Raw genomic sequence first — 16,818 nt, 5'->3', positions numbered from 1 at the left:
GACAACCGCCTTAATTCATTATCACAAAGCGACTAACAATGGTTTATTGGCACATAACTTCTGGTGATACCAAAACGGCCTTTAGAGCCACACGTCATAAGTTAAGTGAGTCAACTGCTACCATGTAGTGCGAAATATTTATATTTATCAATTATCGACGGCAATATTAGATAAGTAAAATGCATAAAATTCAGATAAGCTATCAACAGAATAATCGGCCAAATTGGTCACCGACTAATCTGCGAAAGTTACGGCAAACCAGTCTGGTCATCAAAGCGAGCCAGAGCAGTTGGGCGGCATCATGTTTCTAATAGCCATTGCCATTATTTTGGGCACCATTTTGGTGTTCAAGGGTGTAAGGATATTCAACTACATAGACCACATGGCTGGCATCATGGAGATGATCCCAGGACCCACGCCATACCCCTTCGTGGGTAATCTGTTCCAGTTTGGCCTTAAGCCAGCCGGTGAGTACTGGCCAAATAGCCTGCCTATATTTATGAACTGTTCAACGTTTAGTGCCAAAGTCGTTTGTCGGACCGAATCCGCAAGAACCAGGGAATTGGCATCGATTCAATGCGTTCAACTCCCGGTGGTATCGAGTTGCACATTTGGATTTGGATTTCATCTCGAATTGTACTGATTTCCTCGACTTATTTATTGTACTATTTGCTACAGCTTTCATCAAGCTCCGTGCACATTTCCCGAGTGCCTTTCCTCGCACAGCTGAATAAATTCGGTCCTGTTTTCCGCCCTTCCCTGCACGTGCCCAAAGTAATCATTTCAAATGCACAATGCCCAGGGGAGAAGCGATGGTGCACTATACTTTCGATGATATCATTCTGCTTCCCTGCTCGGCTGGGGTTCCATTTCAATATGGACTGACAAGAGCTGCACATTGTTATGGGATTGTTATTATTTGTTATTTTTATGCCAGCTTTGCCATGCCAGCTCTGTCACGGCTTAAAGAAGACGTTTGAAAAAATGTAAAATTACTCGGATACTGTGATTCTTTATTGTCCAGAACTTCAATTAGTAATTTAATTACCTGAATCCATATCGATTGGCAAACATTTTAGAGGCAAAGTAACAAAAGCAGAAGTGCAAAACAAATCGAATGCAACTACCAAAAATTAACTTGCAACCACATTTTCGGAATATTCTTCCCAACTGCAGCTGAAAGGCTGTGCAAACTAGGGCTTTGGGGCTGATAACTAAAGTGTGGGGGGCTCATCAACTCTATCTGCCTTCCACAGAATACCCCAAAAAGGTCCTGCAATATTGTCGGAAATATGACTTCCAGGGATTTCGCTCCCTGGTCTTCCTGCAGTACCACATGATGCTGAGTGATCCGGCGGAAATTCAGGTGAGTCCCCCACCGCACCCATCACCCACCATCCACCATCCACCTATGTTTGCCCTGCAGAACATCCTGTCGAGCTCATCACTGCTATACAAGGAGCACTTGTACTCCTTTTTGAGGCCCTGGCTGGGCGATGGCCTACTCACCAGCTCCGGTGCCCGCTGGCTGAAGCACCAGAAGCTCTACGTCCCCGCCTTCGAGCGTTCGGCCATCGAGGGTTACTTGCGAGTGGTCCACCGAACGGGCGGACAGTTCGTCCAGAAACTCGACGTACTGTCGGATACGCAGGAAATCTTCGATGCCCAGGAGTTGGTGGCTAAGTGTACCCTAGATATTGTGTGTGGTGAGTGGGGGTGCACTTGTTTATTGAACCTGGCATCGCAATTTTGCAGAACCATTTTATGTGCACCGCAAGAAACGTTGTTCAAATTTATTATTTATTATTATTTATTATTATTATTTATTATTATTTTAATTTTGTAGTTATCACGTCAAGTCATTACCATTAAATATATGTATAAAAAAGTACTTCTTATTAACTAAAAAAGTTGAAGTTAAACTTTAAAAGTTCAAATTTTGTAATTTTTAGCAAAATATAAATATCAAAATCTCCTCAGATTATATTCCCATATTTGGTCTATCGTACACTTGTATGGCATTTACTTTTTCTCTTTGTGTACGATTGCCAAACTTTACACATTTGTCATGTCGTTTTTTCGGCCGCTTTTCGCTCCTCGGGCGCTTCGCTCTGTTATAATTTATTATGAACGTTTTATAAATAAGATTTATTGCATAGAAGATGGGCACAAGTGCCGCAGACTGTGCGGGCGGCAAAGTTTCGCGGTCGAGGCACTCAGCCCATTAATACTCGTACACACTCTGCTACATCTTATGGGGCAAATGACTTGAATTTTCAGTTACCCATTGGTATTTTATTGAGATTTTTCGGGATTCGTTAAGGTTCATTTACTCAGCTGGAATCAGCAAATCTTCACCATGTCATCTGTTTCTTTCGACAGAAAACGCCACTGGCCTGGACAGCAGCTCGCTGAATGGAGAGCCCTCGGATTTGCATGGCGCCATCAAGGAGTAAGTTCATCTACGGAGTCTCAGGACTAAGCTCTTAATTCCCCTTTCCGTTGCCAGCTTATGCGATGTGGTTCAGGAGCGCACCTTCAGCATCGTGAAGCGGTTCGATGCCCTCTTCCGCCTTACCTCCTACTACATGAAGCAGCGCAGGGCTCTATCGCTGCTGCGCAGCGAACTGAATCGGGTAAATTCAATAAATATATGGCCAGAATTATAAAAATTCAACAGCTATCTCACAGATTATCTCGCAACGGCGACAGCACCTGGCTGCGGAAAACCCGGGCCATCAGGGCCAGCCAATCAACAAACCCTTCCTGGACGTCCTGCTGACCGCCAAGCTCGACGGGCGAGCTCTCAAGGAGCGCGAAATAATCGAGGAAATGTCCACTTTTATATTTACGGTACGCAACATCTTGGTTCATCTGAATATGTACAAAGAACATTTCTATATGCCTCCTACAGTGCAGTACTCAGTGCATATGAGAGATTAATAATTAATTAATTAATAAGTCAACCTTTTTATATAGGGCCACGATCCCCTAGCCGCCGCCATATCATTCACGCTGTACACTCTTTCCCGTCACCCGGAGATTCAGGAAAAAGCTGTCGAGGAACAACGGCGCATCTTTGGCGACAACTTCTCAGGGGAGGCGGACTTGGCTCGACTGGATCAGATGCATTTTCTAGAGCTGATTGTAAGAGAGACGCTGCGTTTGTATCCCTCTGTCCCACTGATTGCTCGAACGAACCGCAAGCCCATCGATATCAGTAAGTGATCCCCAAAATGTGGGTTTAGCTTTTTTTCGACTTAATCCCTGACTCTTTTAGATGGCACCAAGGTGGCCAAGCGCACCACGGTGATCATGTGCCTCATTGCCATGGGCTACAACGAAAAGTACTTTGACGATCCCTGCACATTCCGGCCTGAGAGGTTCGAGAACCCGACTGGAAACGTGGGCATCGAGGCTTTCAAGAGTGTTCCATTTAGTGCAGGTCCCAGGCGCTGCATTGGTTAGTGTTTCTTGGCTTACATAGCTAATTTTTCTAATTAATATTATTTTTCGCTTTCGTATGCAGCTGAAAAGTTTGCCATGTACCAGATAAAGGCTTTGATCTCCCAGCTGCTGCGCCGTTTTACAATTCTGCCTGCTGTAGATGGACTTCCTCCGGGAATCAACGATCATTCCCGCGAGGATTGTGTCCCTCAGAGCGAGTACGATCCTGTGTTGAATATTCGGGTCACGCTTAAATCGGAAAATGGTATCCAGATCAGGCTTAGAAAGCGATGAATTCAATAAGCCACTTTTACACAAAGGCACCTTATTATTTGATTGTATTATACTTCATTTACCAGACACAATACAAAATAAATTGGTTAAATTTAAACTTTTACTCTTTATACAAATACGAAAACTATTCTACGCGATTCTTATTTCTGTGACCATTAAAACCCGTTTCGAAAACTTCTCATCATTATTTCCTTGCTAATTATCAAAGTTGACTTTGCAAGCATTTCATGTTAATTTGCATGCATTTGTTTATTCGGTGTTAAATAATATTCATTTCGAGCAGATCACCAGCTCGGCTTTTATTTTATTGCAAGACGGAATCACGTTCGCACTATCAATAAAAATGGGATTTGCAGATCTCAGCTGCAAAAAAACACCTGTTCAAACCTCGGACAAATCAACCTCCATATGTTTATGTTTCCAATTAAATGTTTCTGAAAATAGGTCTCTCAATTTGGTGAAATAATATTTGTCTAAAAACTATGAATGAAATAGAAAGTGACCTAACAACTTGGCCTTAAAATTACAAAGAACAGAACACCAGAGAGATCGCTATAGGGTCTCGCCTATTCGATACCCGTTTTTTACTTACAACGTGCGTGTTGCTAAAGTGGCTTATAAATGATAACGTACTTTTAACTAAATTAAAATAAAATTTCAATGTCTCATTTAAATACTGAGCATGTGAGTGGCAAGTGCATTTACACTTTAAGAAAATCTTGGTGGATGTTTGTACTTTCTTTATAAACACTTTTAGTATCAATGCTAGATATAATATAAGGTATATTTGCTCTAAAATCAATCTTGGTTGTCATTATTAGAAGTTCATTTGATAAAGCTCACACGATTCATAAAGAGTAAATGTAATGGACCTGCCAAAATGAATTAAGCAAGCATCTCTTACTCCGGTTATATTTTTTTCAGCCATGACATGTATTTAATGAAATATTTCATTGCACTGTAATAAAACAGACTAAAATAATACCCAAATCTAGTTTGATGGTTTCCACTTAATGTATCGCTAATTAAACAGGTTACTTTTAGCTAAGATCAATAAGGTAACATCCAAACAGTTCGTGATAGTCTGAAAAAGCGTTTACTGTCTCGACCAAAATAAATCAGCGGTCCAGGTAACTCGTACTCCCGTCACAGAATTTAGACCACATCCAAAAATATTTTTTGCCAAAGAGTATCGAATTTATTTTATAACTCGATAATCAAACTTATAACGTCAGCATGCTGTTTAACTTCTAAGGGTTAGAGAACAAGGTCACTTAGAATTGCACCTTATTCTCGAAATTGGGTCCTGGTCGTGTCAATGGCTTATTCCTTGCTGGGATGGGCCTGGATGTAGGCGATGGCCTTCAGAATGGCCTCTGGGATTGGAGGAGGAGTGGGCAGGAGGTCGCTCTGGGGCTGGTATCCGTTCTCGTCGGCCTTGTAGCTCACACGGACGTGCTCGCCCTCGGGGGAGACCCACTCGAAAACTCCGTCAATGTTGCCGTGGACATCTCCGGTAGCCGAAGCAGAAGAGCCGTTGTCCAGGACCACCTTGCTCACAAAGCCATCGGCTTGGACATCGTTGACCAGCTCCTTGACCTCAGCAACCTCGTTGGCGGCCACCAGGGCGACAAGGGCGCAGACAAGCAGCTAGGATATTCCAGGATTACTTCTTGAACTAATCGGTTTCGATCCCCAGGTACTTACGATCTTGAACATTTTGAATTGGTTAGATTGTCAGACTAGAGAACTCGTGAGACTGATGCCGATTCGGAATCACTTTCGGCTTTTATACGCTAATACGCACTCCCCGCGAAATCCTAAAGCTGATGCAACCCGTTTTTAATTAACATTTCGGCCAGCATAGGTCTCGTTTGGATTTACGGACTGGTTCAAGTGACATGTTCGGTGGCGATAAAAATCGTCTGCTGCACTCTTTTTGCTTTCTACTGTCTATGCAAATTGCTACCGTAATTATTCTAAAAAGAATCGCGTTACTCGGAAAGGTCAAAATCAACCTCCTCCTTCCGGAATACTTACCCTGATAATTTCGAATTACTTCAGACAGTTAGAATAAAAACACTTTGGTTAAGTATTTTTTGAGCTGCTGATACTAAAATTAGGAGGTACTTAATTAGGAGGTTAAAATAAATGGAAAACTAAACGTTATTTGCCAGCCTCTTGTAAATTCAGCATACTTTTTGGAGCATTTTTTGGTTTTTTGATGTACTATGAAAGAAATGACTGGGAACGCGTGTATCATATCAACTCTACAGTGTCCATTTGCACCTATTTCTAGTTATATAAGCAAATATTACTTTAAAGTGTATACCAACATTCCCGTGGGATTAGAAAATCACAATGTATGTCCCAATATTAAACGAATTGCATTGGCATAGGATTTTGTAATTATTTTATTGAACTTTGGAAAGCTTTGTACTATTTGCATACGTATGAATTGTATCATATGAATTGTATCATATGTATGACATACATTTCTCAAAAAACAGTTACAATTTCTTATCATATTTATGTGTTTATATTTTGTTACCTTTATAGGTATTAGATATAGTTTACAAATAATATAGAAGGATAATCCATATCTAAGAGCTTCTTAAACCTTATTCTAAATGGTTTTTTATATATGAACATGTCAACTTTAATATTTGAAATAACAAAGCCAATATTAATACCAAAATTCCATCCCTTTTTATACCCTTACACAGCCTAGGTTGATTTCAGTCAAAAGTTTGGAGACATTTTTAATAATGTACAGTACATTTATTCTTTGTCAAAATCAACGGATTATTTAACAGCCTCAGCTAGCCTTCTTAGTTTTTAAACTTTCCAAAAAATCTTCTTTCAAGTGCTGCAATAGAAAAATTCTCAAAAAAAAATTTTTTTTTAAGTTGTCTTCTCCACAATGTGTTCTTAGTTGATATACATTTTTAACAATGTTAAAATATTTTTTTTTTTATTATTATTATGCCATAGGAACAGTCGGATAATTAATTGATAATATTGGAAAGCTCCCAAATGGGCTGAATTAATAGAAAAGAAGGACATAAAGCGGCTCCAAGATTTCCCCGTATGCCTTAATAAATAAAATAAAAAAAATATTGGAAAAGAAGTAGTTTGGTTGTTTTTTGATCACACATTTTCTGGTTTGGTATAACTCAGTTTATACTTGATTCCTATTAAAACACGGGGGTATTCGTGCAATTGTATATTCGTTAAATTTTAAGCTTTTTATATTACCCTCTTCGACATTATATTATCAGGAGCGTTTTCAAACTATCTGAGTGAGTGATGTTAAATATGTACTTGGTTTATATTGCAAGGTTTAATTTATTTTCGAATTCGATAACATCTTTCTTAAATTTAAAACAGCAGGAGAGAGCAATCCAAACTCAACCAAGCTGTCTCCAATCTTTCATGTTCACTTAGTTCTTGCTGGGGTTAGCCTGGATGTAGGCGATAGCCTTCAGGATGGCAGCTGGGATCGGAGGAGGAGTGGGCAGCAGATCACTCTGGGGCTGGTATCCGTTCTCGTCGGCCTTGTAGCTCACTCGCACATGGACACCCTCAGGGGAGATCCACTCGAAGACGCCATCGATGTTACCGTGGATATCTCCGGAGGCAGAGGAGGCAGATCCGTCGTCGAGGACCAACTTGCTAACGAAACCATCGGCCTGGACATCGTTGACCAGCTCCTTAACCTCCACGTTGGCGTTGGCGGCCACAAGGGCGGCAAGAGCGCAGATAAGCAGCTAGGATAATCCGGGATTAGATTGCGAATTCTCGATGCTCCTCATGGGATACTTACGATCTTGAACATTTTGATTTGGTTAGATTGTCGGACTAGAAATCTTCTAAGACTGATGACAATCTATGCTCAAAGTGGAGTTTATATATCTTCAAAAGCTGATGCAATGTGCGTATTTTAATTAAGTCAATGTGGTGCATATAATATAAACCGTCTGTGATGCAAATTAATCGACTTTGAAATGGTTTAACCACTTTCATTAGGAGATGAGCATTCTTGGGTATTCAAATTATTCTCCTTAGCCTCCCCGATATACAAAGCAAACCGGACCAGCAACTGAATAATTATTAAGCAGTACAAAATTTAATTTTTTGTGATTTAACGGCATCACTATAGCATAGTTTTCGGTGCTAAATGTGTGCCGCATTGACAACAGTTTTATACCCTTACAGAGCGTACATTGATTTCAGTCAAAAGTTTGGAGACACTTTTGATTATATATATTATTCTGGATCAGAATCAACGGATTATTCAACAGCCGATTCTTAGTTTTTAATCTTTCCAAGTGCTGCCATAGAAAAATTCGAACAAAAACAAGAGAGAATGCTGCAGTCGAGTTCCCTGACTATCTGATACCCGTTACTCAGCTAGTGGAAGTGCGAGAAACAAGACTAACAAAAATGTGAAAAAATATCAAAACTTTTTTCAAAATTGTGGGCGTGGGAGCTTTGGGCGTTTTGTGGGCGTTAGAGTGGGCGTGGCAACATGGGTCTACAAACTTGCGTTGCGTCTATGTCTTTGGAGTCTGCATGCTGAATCTCGTTCTAGTTTTTATACTTCCTGAGATCTCGACGTTCATACGGACAGACAGGCGGACGGACCGACATATCGACTCGGCTACTGATCTGATCAAGAATATACTTTACTTTATATGGTCGTTTGTGGGCGTAAGAGTGGGCTTGGCAACATGGGTCAACAAACTTGCGCAAACTTGTCTCTGGAGTCTGTATGCTTAATCTAAACTTTCTAGTTTTTGTAGTTCCTGATATCTCCACGTTCATACGAACGGAAAGACAGAATATATATACTGTATATGGTCGGAATCACCAGATCGGTCGAAAAACTTACAACGATTACTGAAACTAATACGAGAAATTCAGCTCTCGTAGAATCCCTAAGTTCCCGAGAGGAATAGAAGGAATTAAAAAAGAAAAAATATGGTCGACAACGCTTTCTTCTGCCTGTTATATATTTTTTAACGAATCTAGTATACCCTTTTACTCTATGAGTAACGGGTCTAAAAAGTTGTTTTAATCATAATGCGTTCTTATTTGATAATCATCATTTTTAGCAATGTATATGTATCAGCCATAGGAACAGTCGGATAATTAAATGATAATATTGGAAAAAGTGTATAGTTTGTTTGTGTTTTTTTATCGCATATTTTCTTGTTTGGTTTAACGCAGTTTAAATTTATTTTATGCTGTGATACTCGGCTTGTATTGTTGGTCATTTTGTACTTGATTCCTATTAAAACCTGGGGGTGTTTGCGCAATTGTAAACGTATGTATCTTCGTTAAATTTTAATTTTCTTTTATTACCCTCTACGGCATTATATTATCAGGAGCGTTTTCAAACTATCTGACTGAGTGATGTAAAATATGTACTTGGTTTATATTGCACGGTTTAATTTATTTTCGAATTCGATAACATCTTTCTTAAATTTAAAACAGCAGGAGAGAGCAATCCAAACTCAACCAAGCTGTCTCCAATCTTTCATGTTCACTTAGTTCTTGCTGGGGTTAGCCTGGATGTAGGCGATAGCCTTCAGGATGGCAGCTGGGATCGGAGGAGGAGTGGGCAGCAGATCACTCTGGGGCTGGTATCCGTTCTCGTCGGCCTTGTAGCTCACTCGCACATGGACACCCTCAGGGGAGATCCACTCGAAGACGCCATCGATGTTACCGTGGATATCTCCGGAGGCAGAGGAGGCAGATCCGTCGTCGAGGACCAACTTGCTAACGAAACCATCGGCCTGGACATCGTTGACCAGCTCCTTAACCTCCACGTTGGCGTTGGCGGCCACAAGGGCGGCAAGAGCGCAGATAAGCAGCTAGGATAATCCGGGATTAGATTGCGAATTGTCGATGCTCCTCATGGGATACTTACGATCTTGAACATTTTGATTTGGTTAGATTGTCGGACTAGAAATCTTCTAAGACTGATGACAATCTATGCTCAAAGTTGAGTTTATATATCTTCTAAAGCTGATGCAATGTGCTTATTATAATTAAGTCAATATGGTGCATATAATAAAAACCGTCTGGGATGCAAATTAATCGACTTTGAGATGGTTTAACCACTTTCATTAGGAGGTGAGCATTCTTGGGTAGTCAACCAAAATATTTGCCTATATACAAAGCAAACCGGACCAGCAACTGAATTATTATTATTAAGCAGTGGGAAATTTAATTTTTTGTCATTTAGCGGAAGTACTATAGCATAGTTTTCGGTGCCAAATAAGTGTTTTATTTTATATGTGCCGTATTGACAACTCTGGTCAAAAGCTTTGCTGGGTTTTCAAATTAAACAGTGGCATCCAAAATATTGAGGAACATCATATTGTGATAGCATAGGCAAATAACGCGTATTTAACTAGGCAGTATTACTTGCGGAATCGTTTTTTTATCATCATAACCAAATGATTTCATTGTCACTTGTCAAACTTATAATATACACATTTCTTTTTTTTTAATATTATTAATTGGAGTTAAACAAATTTACTGCTTCCTATGTGGTTATACATATAGTGTTACAGCGTATGCATAACAATATAAACTTCACTTTACACATTAAGCTACTCTAACAATATTTTATTGATTTGTTTTCATTGCAAGAATATTTAAACCAATCTCGATGGGAGATCATAAGAATACACGGTATTATTGTGGGTAACTATATTAAAAACAGGCTTCACTGATAAAGGCTTGGTTAATTTCAAACGTCATCAATGAGCACAGAATCTAAAAACCCGTACTGCACCGCCCCTAAAAAAATTCTACCGAGGCATGTTTCATTTCGGAATCAATTCAGCAGCCTAAGACTTGTTTTTTGACATTTGTATCGCAGAGTCAAGTGGAGAATTTATGGGCACTGCCTTTTGTTGGCATCATTGGCACGCGATAACTTATACTTTGCCCAAAAAGTAATAAGCAATGCGTTTGGAGACAACCGAAATGGGAATCATATAAAAAGGCTCTCCCGACCAAAATCAGTTATCAGTCAACGTTCGTTCTCGACCAGACAGAAATCAGCCAACATGTTCAAGTTTGTGAGTGGCTCACAGAATAATTATGAACTCGCCATCTAATTCGAAACATTTTCCCTATCTAGGTGATGATCCTCGCCGTTGTGGGAGTGGCTACAGCCCTGGCCCCAGTCTCCCGCTCCGATGATGTCCACGCTGATGTGGTTTCCCGATCGGACGACGTTCGTGCCGATGGATTCGACACCAGTCTGCACACCTCCAACGGAATCGAGCAGGCCGCCAGCGGAGATGTCCATGGCAACATCCACGGAAACTTCGGATGGATCTCCCCCGAGGGCGATCACGTGGACGTCAAGTACGTGGCTAATGAGAACGGATACCAGCCCTCGGGAGCATGGATCCCCACTCCTCCTCCAATCCCAGAGGCCATTGCCCGCGCCCTTGTCTGGCTGCAGTCTCACCCCCCAGCACCCGAGCATCCCCGTCATCACTAGGACTTGTCACCCGGATCCCGGACCACTCCACGGACTGTTCTCCCGAAACATATCGCCCTAGTTGTTTAGCTGTCCTTCTGGACTTTCAAAAAAATATATGCACATGCTTATAGCAGTATAAATGTTTGTGTATTTGACTGAAACCTTTTTCGAGTAATTGAACCCTATGAAGTATGTATATAGTCTTGATCAAAAAGAGTGCAGCAGACGCCATAGAGCATGTCACTTGAACTAGTCCGATAAAACTAAACGAGGCCTATGCTGGCCGAAAGTTTAATAAAAACGGGTTTCTTTAGCTTTGGGATTTCGTGGGGAGTGCGTATTAGCGTATAAAAGACGAAAGTGCTTCCGAATCGGTATCAGTCTCACGAGTTCTCTAGTCTGTCAATCTAACCAATTCAAAATGTTCAAGATCGTAAGTACCTGTAGATCGAAACCAGTCAGTCCAATGAGTAATCCCGGAATATCCTAGGTACTTGTCTGCGCCCTTGTCGCCCTGGTGGCCGCCAACGAGGTTGCTGCGGCCAAGCAGCTGGTCAAGGGCTCTGCTGCTTCGGCTACCGGTGATGTCGACGGTAACATTGTAGGAGTTTACTCGTTGACCTCCCAAGACGGCGAGCAAGTCCTGTTAACTTACGCGGCCGACGAGAACGGATTCCAGAGCAACCGCCTGCCCACTCCTCATCCTACTCCAGAGGCCATTGCCCGCCCCCTCGAATGGCTGGAGTCTCACCCCTCAGCACCCTAGCATCCCCGTCATCACGACTTGTCACCCGGATGCCGGGCGGACTGTTCTTCCAAAACATATCGCCTTAGTTGTTTAGCTGTCCTTCTGGCCTTTAAAAAAATTATATGCAGATGCTTATAGCAGTATAAATGTTTGTGTTCTTAACTGAAACATTTTTCAAGTACTTGAACCCTATGAAGTATGTTAATATATTCTTGATCAATTAAACTAAGAGCGTTAACATGACCATTACCGAATACTTAAGGAGATCTCGGGAACTATAAGAATGAGTAAATTGAAATAGGGCTCTTATTTAATTCTAGATAATATGATTGAAGTTTGTATAAAAAGATTGCCACAAGAAAACTGCAACCGGCACTCTAAGGGCACACGCTAAACACCGAGTGTCTCAGCACCCGGGTGTTTGTTGACACTCTATTTGACTCAATAACAAACACCCGGGTGTTTTTTGTTACTTGCACAAAAACACCCGGGTGTTTTACTTAATACTAAATAATACTGAATACTTAATACTAAATAATACCACAATATATGTGCCCTTCTCTGCGCTTCTCAAAAGTCCTAGGTAAGGAAACAATTTTTTCCATATATTTTTTTTTAAATACTAATTTTGAGTGAGTGGTGCAATGATTTTGTGCTAGCAGAGTATATCAATTATGTGATGTAGAGTGCCCCATTGATTCGGGTGCGCGGACACCAGTGTGCTTGAACACCCGAATATTTGGAGCGGGTGTTTGTTAGTACCCGCGATGCCCGGTGTGAGTGTCACCCGACACTCAAATTTGTTGAGTGTGAGTAGGGAGGCAAAAAATGCCACTCTTACAGTTCTCTAATTGCCATATCCACTCTAATGGTCCCAAGCCGCCCAGAACTGTAACGGCCACATTATTTGAAAAGGTTTTCATTTTATTAATCGTTTTACAAATTTCTTTCGACACGTTTAAAACACTTTCCTCAAGCGTACAAGCCGAAATGTCAAGAACACATTTTCTATTAAGATTTTTAATCTTATTAAATAATAATGCTTGCCCATTTTAATTTTGGAAAGAGTCGTTTTCCCTTTTTTCCCAAATCCTTATAGCACCCGCATTCCAACTAGCTGACTGACGGGTATCTGATAAAAATCTAAATTGTTCTATTAAATCAAAGAGTTATTTTTCGCTTGAATGCAAAATTGTTACTTAGCTAGTGGAAGTGTTACCAAAATTATTAAAACGTGGTTGCATCTGAATAAAAATTGCTAATAAAAATAGTGGGGTTGCATCTGAATAGAAATGGCTAATAAAAATAGTGAAGTCAAATTAAATAATTTTTCGAAATTGATGGCATGAAAAAAGGGCAGTTTGTGGGCTGTAGAGTGTATAAGGTAAAATATATTAATATTGCTGTATTGAAATCTAAACCGAATTTACAATCTTCAGCTTCTACAGTTGCCGAGATAAGTTCTATCTACTTGTTAAATTCAGTAAATCCGTTTACCCAACAAGAGTATTATCTCCATAAAGCAAATGTGTGCCAAATTAAAAATGAATTTTATTAAAAGATCTCTCCAGTCTGAATGATCTGAAAAATTTGCTCAGCTCCTACATATACATAGGGAAAAAAATTTGGATTTGTAAATAAATATTCACTGTAGGTTGACCATAAGGTTCGCAAACAATTTTAATTGTCACTATAAAAACTATATGAGGTCGTTAGCCCCCTACATTTTTAACGAATTTAAGTAGTATACAAAAAACAAAAAAGGCGCTTTACATGTACAAACAAAAATAAAACTTACTCCAATTTGCTTAAAGTCTAACCCCAACCATCAAGAGGAATCGATAAAGAGAAGCAATGGTCAAGGTGTCAAAGTAGAGACTCAAGTTAATGTACTGCAAAACATCGAGTCTAAGAAGTCGGCAATACTTTGTAGTCAATGGAGTCGTTATGGCACTGCAAAAGTGGTTCACGGTTTGGCAAAGCCATGTCAAGCTTATAGAGGGGATTCAATGAAGGGGCGGGTCAAACTCGTTTGGATTTTGGGATGCCACCCGACACGTTTGCCTCTTATTGATGCGATTGTTTCATTTTAGCATCTATTAAGCGATTATATATAGTACTTATCCCGTTGTTTGGCATTTGCTAAGCTCTCGCCATATGACGATGTTTTTAATGGGTGTGGGCGCATCCGCGAAGTCACCCCATAACTCACAGCACCAATTGAATGCAAGATGTAGCGTTTTGATATGGGTTCAGTTTGGGTGGCGATCATATAAAAAAGCTCTGCTCGACCAAAATCAGTTATCAGTCAACGTTTGTTCTCAACCAGACCGAAATCAGGCAAAATGTTTAAGTTTGTAAGTAACAACAGGATACGAACCCACTTATAAGATCCCTAACTAAGATCTATACTCTCCTTCAGGTGATGATCTGCGCAGTTATCGGCCTGGCGGTGGCCAATCCCCCAGTGCCCCATTCCGTAGGACGTTCCGAGGATGTCCACGCTGATGTGGTTTCCCGATCGGACGACGTTCGTGCCGATGGATTCGACACCAGTCTGCACACCTCCAACGGAATCGAGCAGGCCGCCAGCGGTGATGTCCATGGCAACATCCACGGCAACTTCGGATGGATCTCCCCCGAAGGCGATCACGTGGACGTCAAGTACGTGGCTGATGAGAACGGATACCAGCCCTCGGGAGCCTGGATCCCCACTCCTCCTCCAATCCCAGAGGCCATTGCCCGCTCCCTCGACTGGCTGGCGTCTCACCCCTCAGCACCCGAGCATCCCCGTCATCACTAGGACTCGTCACCCGGATCCCGGACCAAACCACGGACTGTTCCCCCGAAAAATATCGCCCTAGTTGTTTAGCTATCCTTCTTGACTTTTAAAAAATACATGCAGATGCTTATAGCAGTATAAATGTTTGTGTTCTTAACTGAACATTTTTTCAAGTACTTGAACCTTAGGAAGTAATATGTATTCTAAATCAAAATAACTACGCGAGTCAAAATAATCATTACCGGATACCTCGGAAGCTATAAGAACGAGTGAATTGATATAAGGCATGTAGATTCTAGAGATGCAGAAGTTTATGTTTGTTTTAGCCCACAAGCTGTCCAGAACTGTCGCAGCCACATGATTTATTTTCATTTTATTAAACCGCTTCTCGTAGAGTTATAGGGTATACTAGATTCGTTACAAATTATGTTACAGGTATAAGCAAGCGTTTCCGACCCTTGATTTGTCTATCCGTCCGTGTAAACATCGAGATCTCAGGAACTATAACAGTTAGAAAGTGGAGAGATTAAGAATACTCAATTGTTTTGCCAATTTCATTCAATATGCTAGCTGAGTTGTAATGAAACTGTAATTGACAAGGAAAATTAATACGTGAGATCAATGGTCAATGCCACACGATTCGATTGCCCCCTTATTCATTTGATTTTTTATTTAGCATATAGTTCCTATTCCCTTATTTCGAATGTGATTATGCTTTTTAATGGGTGTGGGGGCATCATTCGCGAAGTCAACGCAGAACACAGAGCACCAATTGAATGCAAAAACGTAGCGTTTTGATATGGCTTCAGTTTGTGTGGCAATAATGCTTGACCAAAATCAGTTAATCAGTTCCCGCAATTCTCGCAGAATCAGAAAAGATTATGCTTGTGAATAACGACAGGATTCGAACCTACTTATTCGATCCCTAACTATTGTCCCTGTTTCAGGTGATGTTTTGCGCAGTTTTCGGCCTGGCGGTGGCGAATCCCCCAGTGCCCCATTCCGTAGGACGTTCCGAGAATGTCCACGCCGATGTCCCTTTCCGATCCGATGACGTTCATGCCGAAGGATTCGATTCTAGTCTGCACACCTTCAACGGAACTGAGCTGGCCGCCAGCGGAGACGTTAATGGCAACATCCATGGCAACTTCGGATATATCGCCTCTGAGACCGAATACCAACTCCCGGAGGCCTGGATCCCGACCGTCGCTAAAGCCATCGCCTGGCTGGAGTCCCACCCAACACAACCATCGCCGATGTACAGTCCCCCGGGTATCGCAATCCACTTGAAAACTGTTCCCCAAATACCTTTCAAACTATTAGTTTAAGTAATCTTACTGTTTGTAAAAGGCTCGCAATTGCTAACGGCAGAAACCAGTTCGCAACCTTGACTTTGAATTTGGCAAACAACTGTAACGGCTTAAAACACGTCCTACCCGTTTAACAACACCTTTGATTTACTACTAATGCGTACATTTTGTTCTTATTAGAGTACATGAGTTTTAAATGTTTTTTTATTAGGCAGTACTTTATCCGTTTACACTTTGAAACGGAACTGGTAACGAATTAGTTCCTAACTCCTAATACGTAACATATATTGTCTCTCTCAACCTTCAAATAGTAACTTAGGTGATTTAACCACCCATGTGATATATATTTTTAGAACATATTATTTTAGAATATATTTGTAGGGGGTTCAACTGCACTTACAAAATTAGAATTATGTTGTGTTTACTCCTCTGTATGCATTGTTTCAAAGCCGTTTTGAAACCTTTTCAGATCCCATCGAAAAGGTCTGTCAATAAACGACCTTGGCCTTTATTTAGTATACTGCAAAAAAAACAGCTGATTCGGTTAATTTAGCTTGCTGACAATTTTTGAATAATGAATAACTTAATTCTGCCCTAGATTTTTATAAAGTCCGTCGAAAAGGCAACTTTAACAATTCGATTAGCGATCACGGCACAAACCCGATTGCCAATGTAGATTAAAAGAGAATTCGATTTGGAACTGAATGGCAAAAATCGTGAATCTAAA

At 40.8% G+C, this 16,818-nt stretch overlaps 8 protein-coding genes across 8 annotated transcripts; 5 read left to right on the top strand and 3 right to left on the bottom strand.

Moving 5' to 3' along the window:
* The first annotated feature begins 262 nt into the window (after positions 1-262).
* On the top strand, positions 263-3,918 carry LOC6528591 (probable cytochrome P450 4ad1). Its single transcript, XM_002089598.4, has 9 exons — positions 263-467; positions 1,257-1,366; positions 1,427-1,706; positions 2,383-2,452; positions 2,510-2,636; positions 2,692-2,853; positions 2,980-3,220; positions 3,281-3,463; positions 3,530-3,918. The coding sequence occupies exons 1-9, from the start codon at positions 302-304 to the stop codon at positions 3,739-3,741; spliced, it is 1,551 nt and encodes a 516-aa protein (XP_002089634.1). The 5' UTR covers positions 263-301; the 3' UTR covers positions 3,742-3,918.
* A 996-nt stretch (positions 3,919-4,914) lies between these two features.
* LOC6528590 (larval cuticle protein 4) lies at positions 4,915-5,556 on the bottom strand. Its single transcript, XM_002089597.3, has 2 exons — positions 5,449-5,556; positions 4,915-5,391 (listed from the first exon to the last, which is right to left on the bottom strand). Exons 1-2 carry the CDS (start codon positions 5,458-5,460, stop codon positions 5,065-5,067), a joined length of 339 nt encoding a protein of 112 aa, XP_002089633.1. The 5' UTR covers positions 5,461-5,556; the 3' UTR covers positions 4,915-5,064.
* A 1,508-nt stretch (positions 5,557-7,064) lies between these two features.
* On the bottom strand, positions 7,065-7,631 carry LOC6528589 (larval cuticle protein 3). Its single transcript, XM_002089596.4, has 2 exons — positions 7,568-7,631; positions 7,065-7,511 (listed from the first exon to the last, which is right to left on the bottom strand). The coding sequence occupies exons 1-2, from the start codon at positions 7,577-7,579 to the stop codon at positions 7,185-7,187; spliced, it is 339 nt and encodes a 112-aa protein (XP_002089632.1). The 5' UTR covers positions 7,580-7,631; the 3' UTR covers positions 7,065-7,184.
* A 1,548-nt stretch (positions 7,632-9,179) lies between these two features.
* Positions 9,180-9,751, bottom strand: LOC6528588 (larval cuticle protein 3). The gene is made up of 2 exons (XM_002089595.3): positions 9,677-9,751; positions 9,180-9,620 (listed from the first exon to the last, which is right to left on the bottom strand). Exons 1-2 carry the CDS (start codon positions 9,686-9,688, stop codon positions 9,294-9,296), a joined length of 339 nt encoding a protein of 112 aa, XP_002089631.1. The 5' UTR covers positions 9,689-9,751; the 3' UTR covers positions 9,180-9,293.
* Positions 9,752-10,740: 989 nt separating this feature from the next.
* Positions 10,741-11,391, top strand: LOC6528587 (larval cuticle protein 2). The gene is made up of 2 exons (XM_002089594.4): positions 10,741-10,838; positions 10,901-11,391. The coding sequence occupies exons 1-2, from the start codon at positions 10,827-10,829 to the stop codon at positions 11,267-11,269; spliced, it is 381 nt and encodes a 126-aa protein (XP_002089630.1). The 5' UTR covers positions 10,741-10,826; the 3' UTR covers positions 11,270-11,391.
* A 281-nt stretch (positions 11,392-11,672) lies between these two features.
* On the top strand, positions 11,673-12,121 carry LOC6528586 (larval cuticle protein 4). The gene is made up of 2 exons (XM_002089593.2): positions 11,673-11,684; positions 11,742-12,121. Exons 1-2 carry the CDS (start codon positions 11,673-11,675, stop codon positions 12,015-12,017), a joined length of 288 nt encoding a protein of 95 aa, XP_002089629.1. The 3' UTR covers positions 12,018-12,121.
* A 2,139-nt stretch (positions 12,122-14,260) lies between these two features.
* Positions 14,261-14,923, top strand: LOC6528585 (larval cuticle protein 1). The gene is made up of 2 exons (XM_002089592.4): positions 14,261-14,356; positions 14,422-14,923. Exons 1-2 carry the CDS (start codon positions 14,345-14,347, stop codon positions 14,800-14,802), a joined length of 393 nt encoding a protein of 130 aa, XP_002089628.1. The 5' UTR covers positions 14,261-14,344; the 3' UTR covers positions 14,803-14,923.
* Positions 14,924-15,722: 799 nt separating this feature from the next.
* LOC26536113 (larval cuticle protein 1) lies at positions 15,723-16,172 on the top strand (the record flags this gene model as incomplete). The annotated part of the gene is made up of 2 exons (XM_039371814.1): positions 15,723-16,053; positions 16,132-16,172. Coding segments are annotated over 2 exons (372 nt in total), but the record flags the coding sequence as incomplete, so codon positions are not given.
* Between the last annotated feature and the right edge of the window lie 646 nt (positions 16,173-16,818).

The sequence above is a fragment of the Drosophila yakuba genome, chromosome 2L (genome assembly GCF_016746365.2).
Source record: "Drosophila yakuba strain Tai18E2 chromosome 2L, Prin_Dyak_Tai18E2_2.1, whole genome shotgun sequence".
Classification (NCBI taxonomy): Eukaryota; Metazoa; Arthropoda; class Insecta; order Diptera; family Drosophilidae; genus Drosophila; species Drosophila yakuba.
The sequence above is the reverse complement of the archived record's forward strand: the minus strand, read 5'-3'. Positions and strand labels throughout refer to the sequence as shown.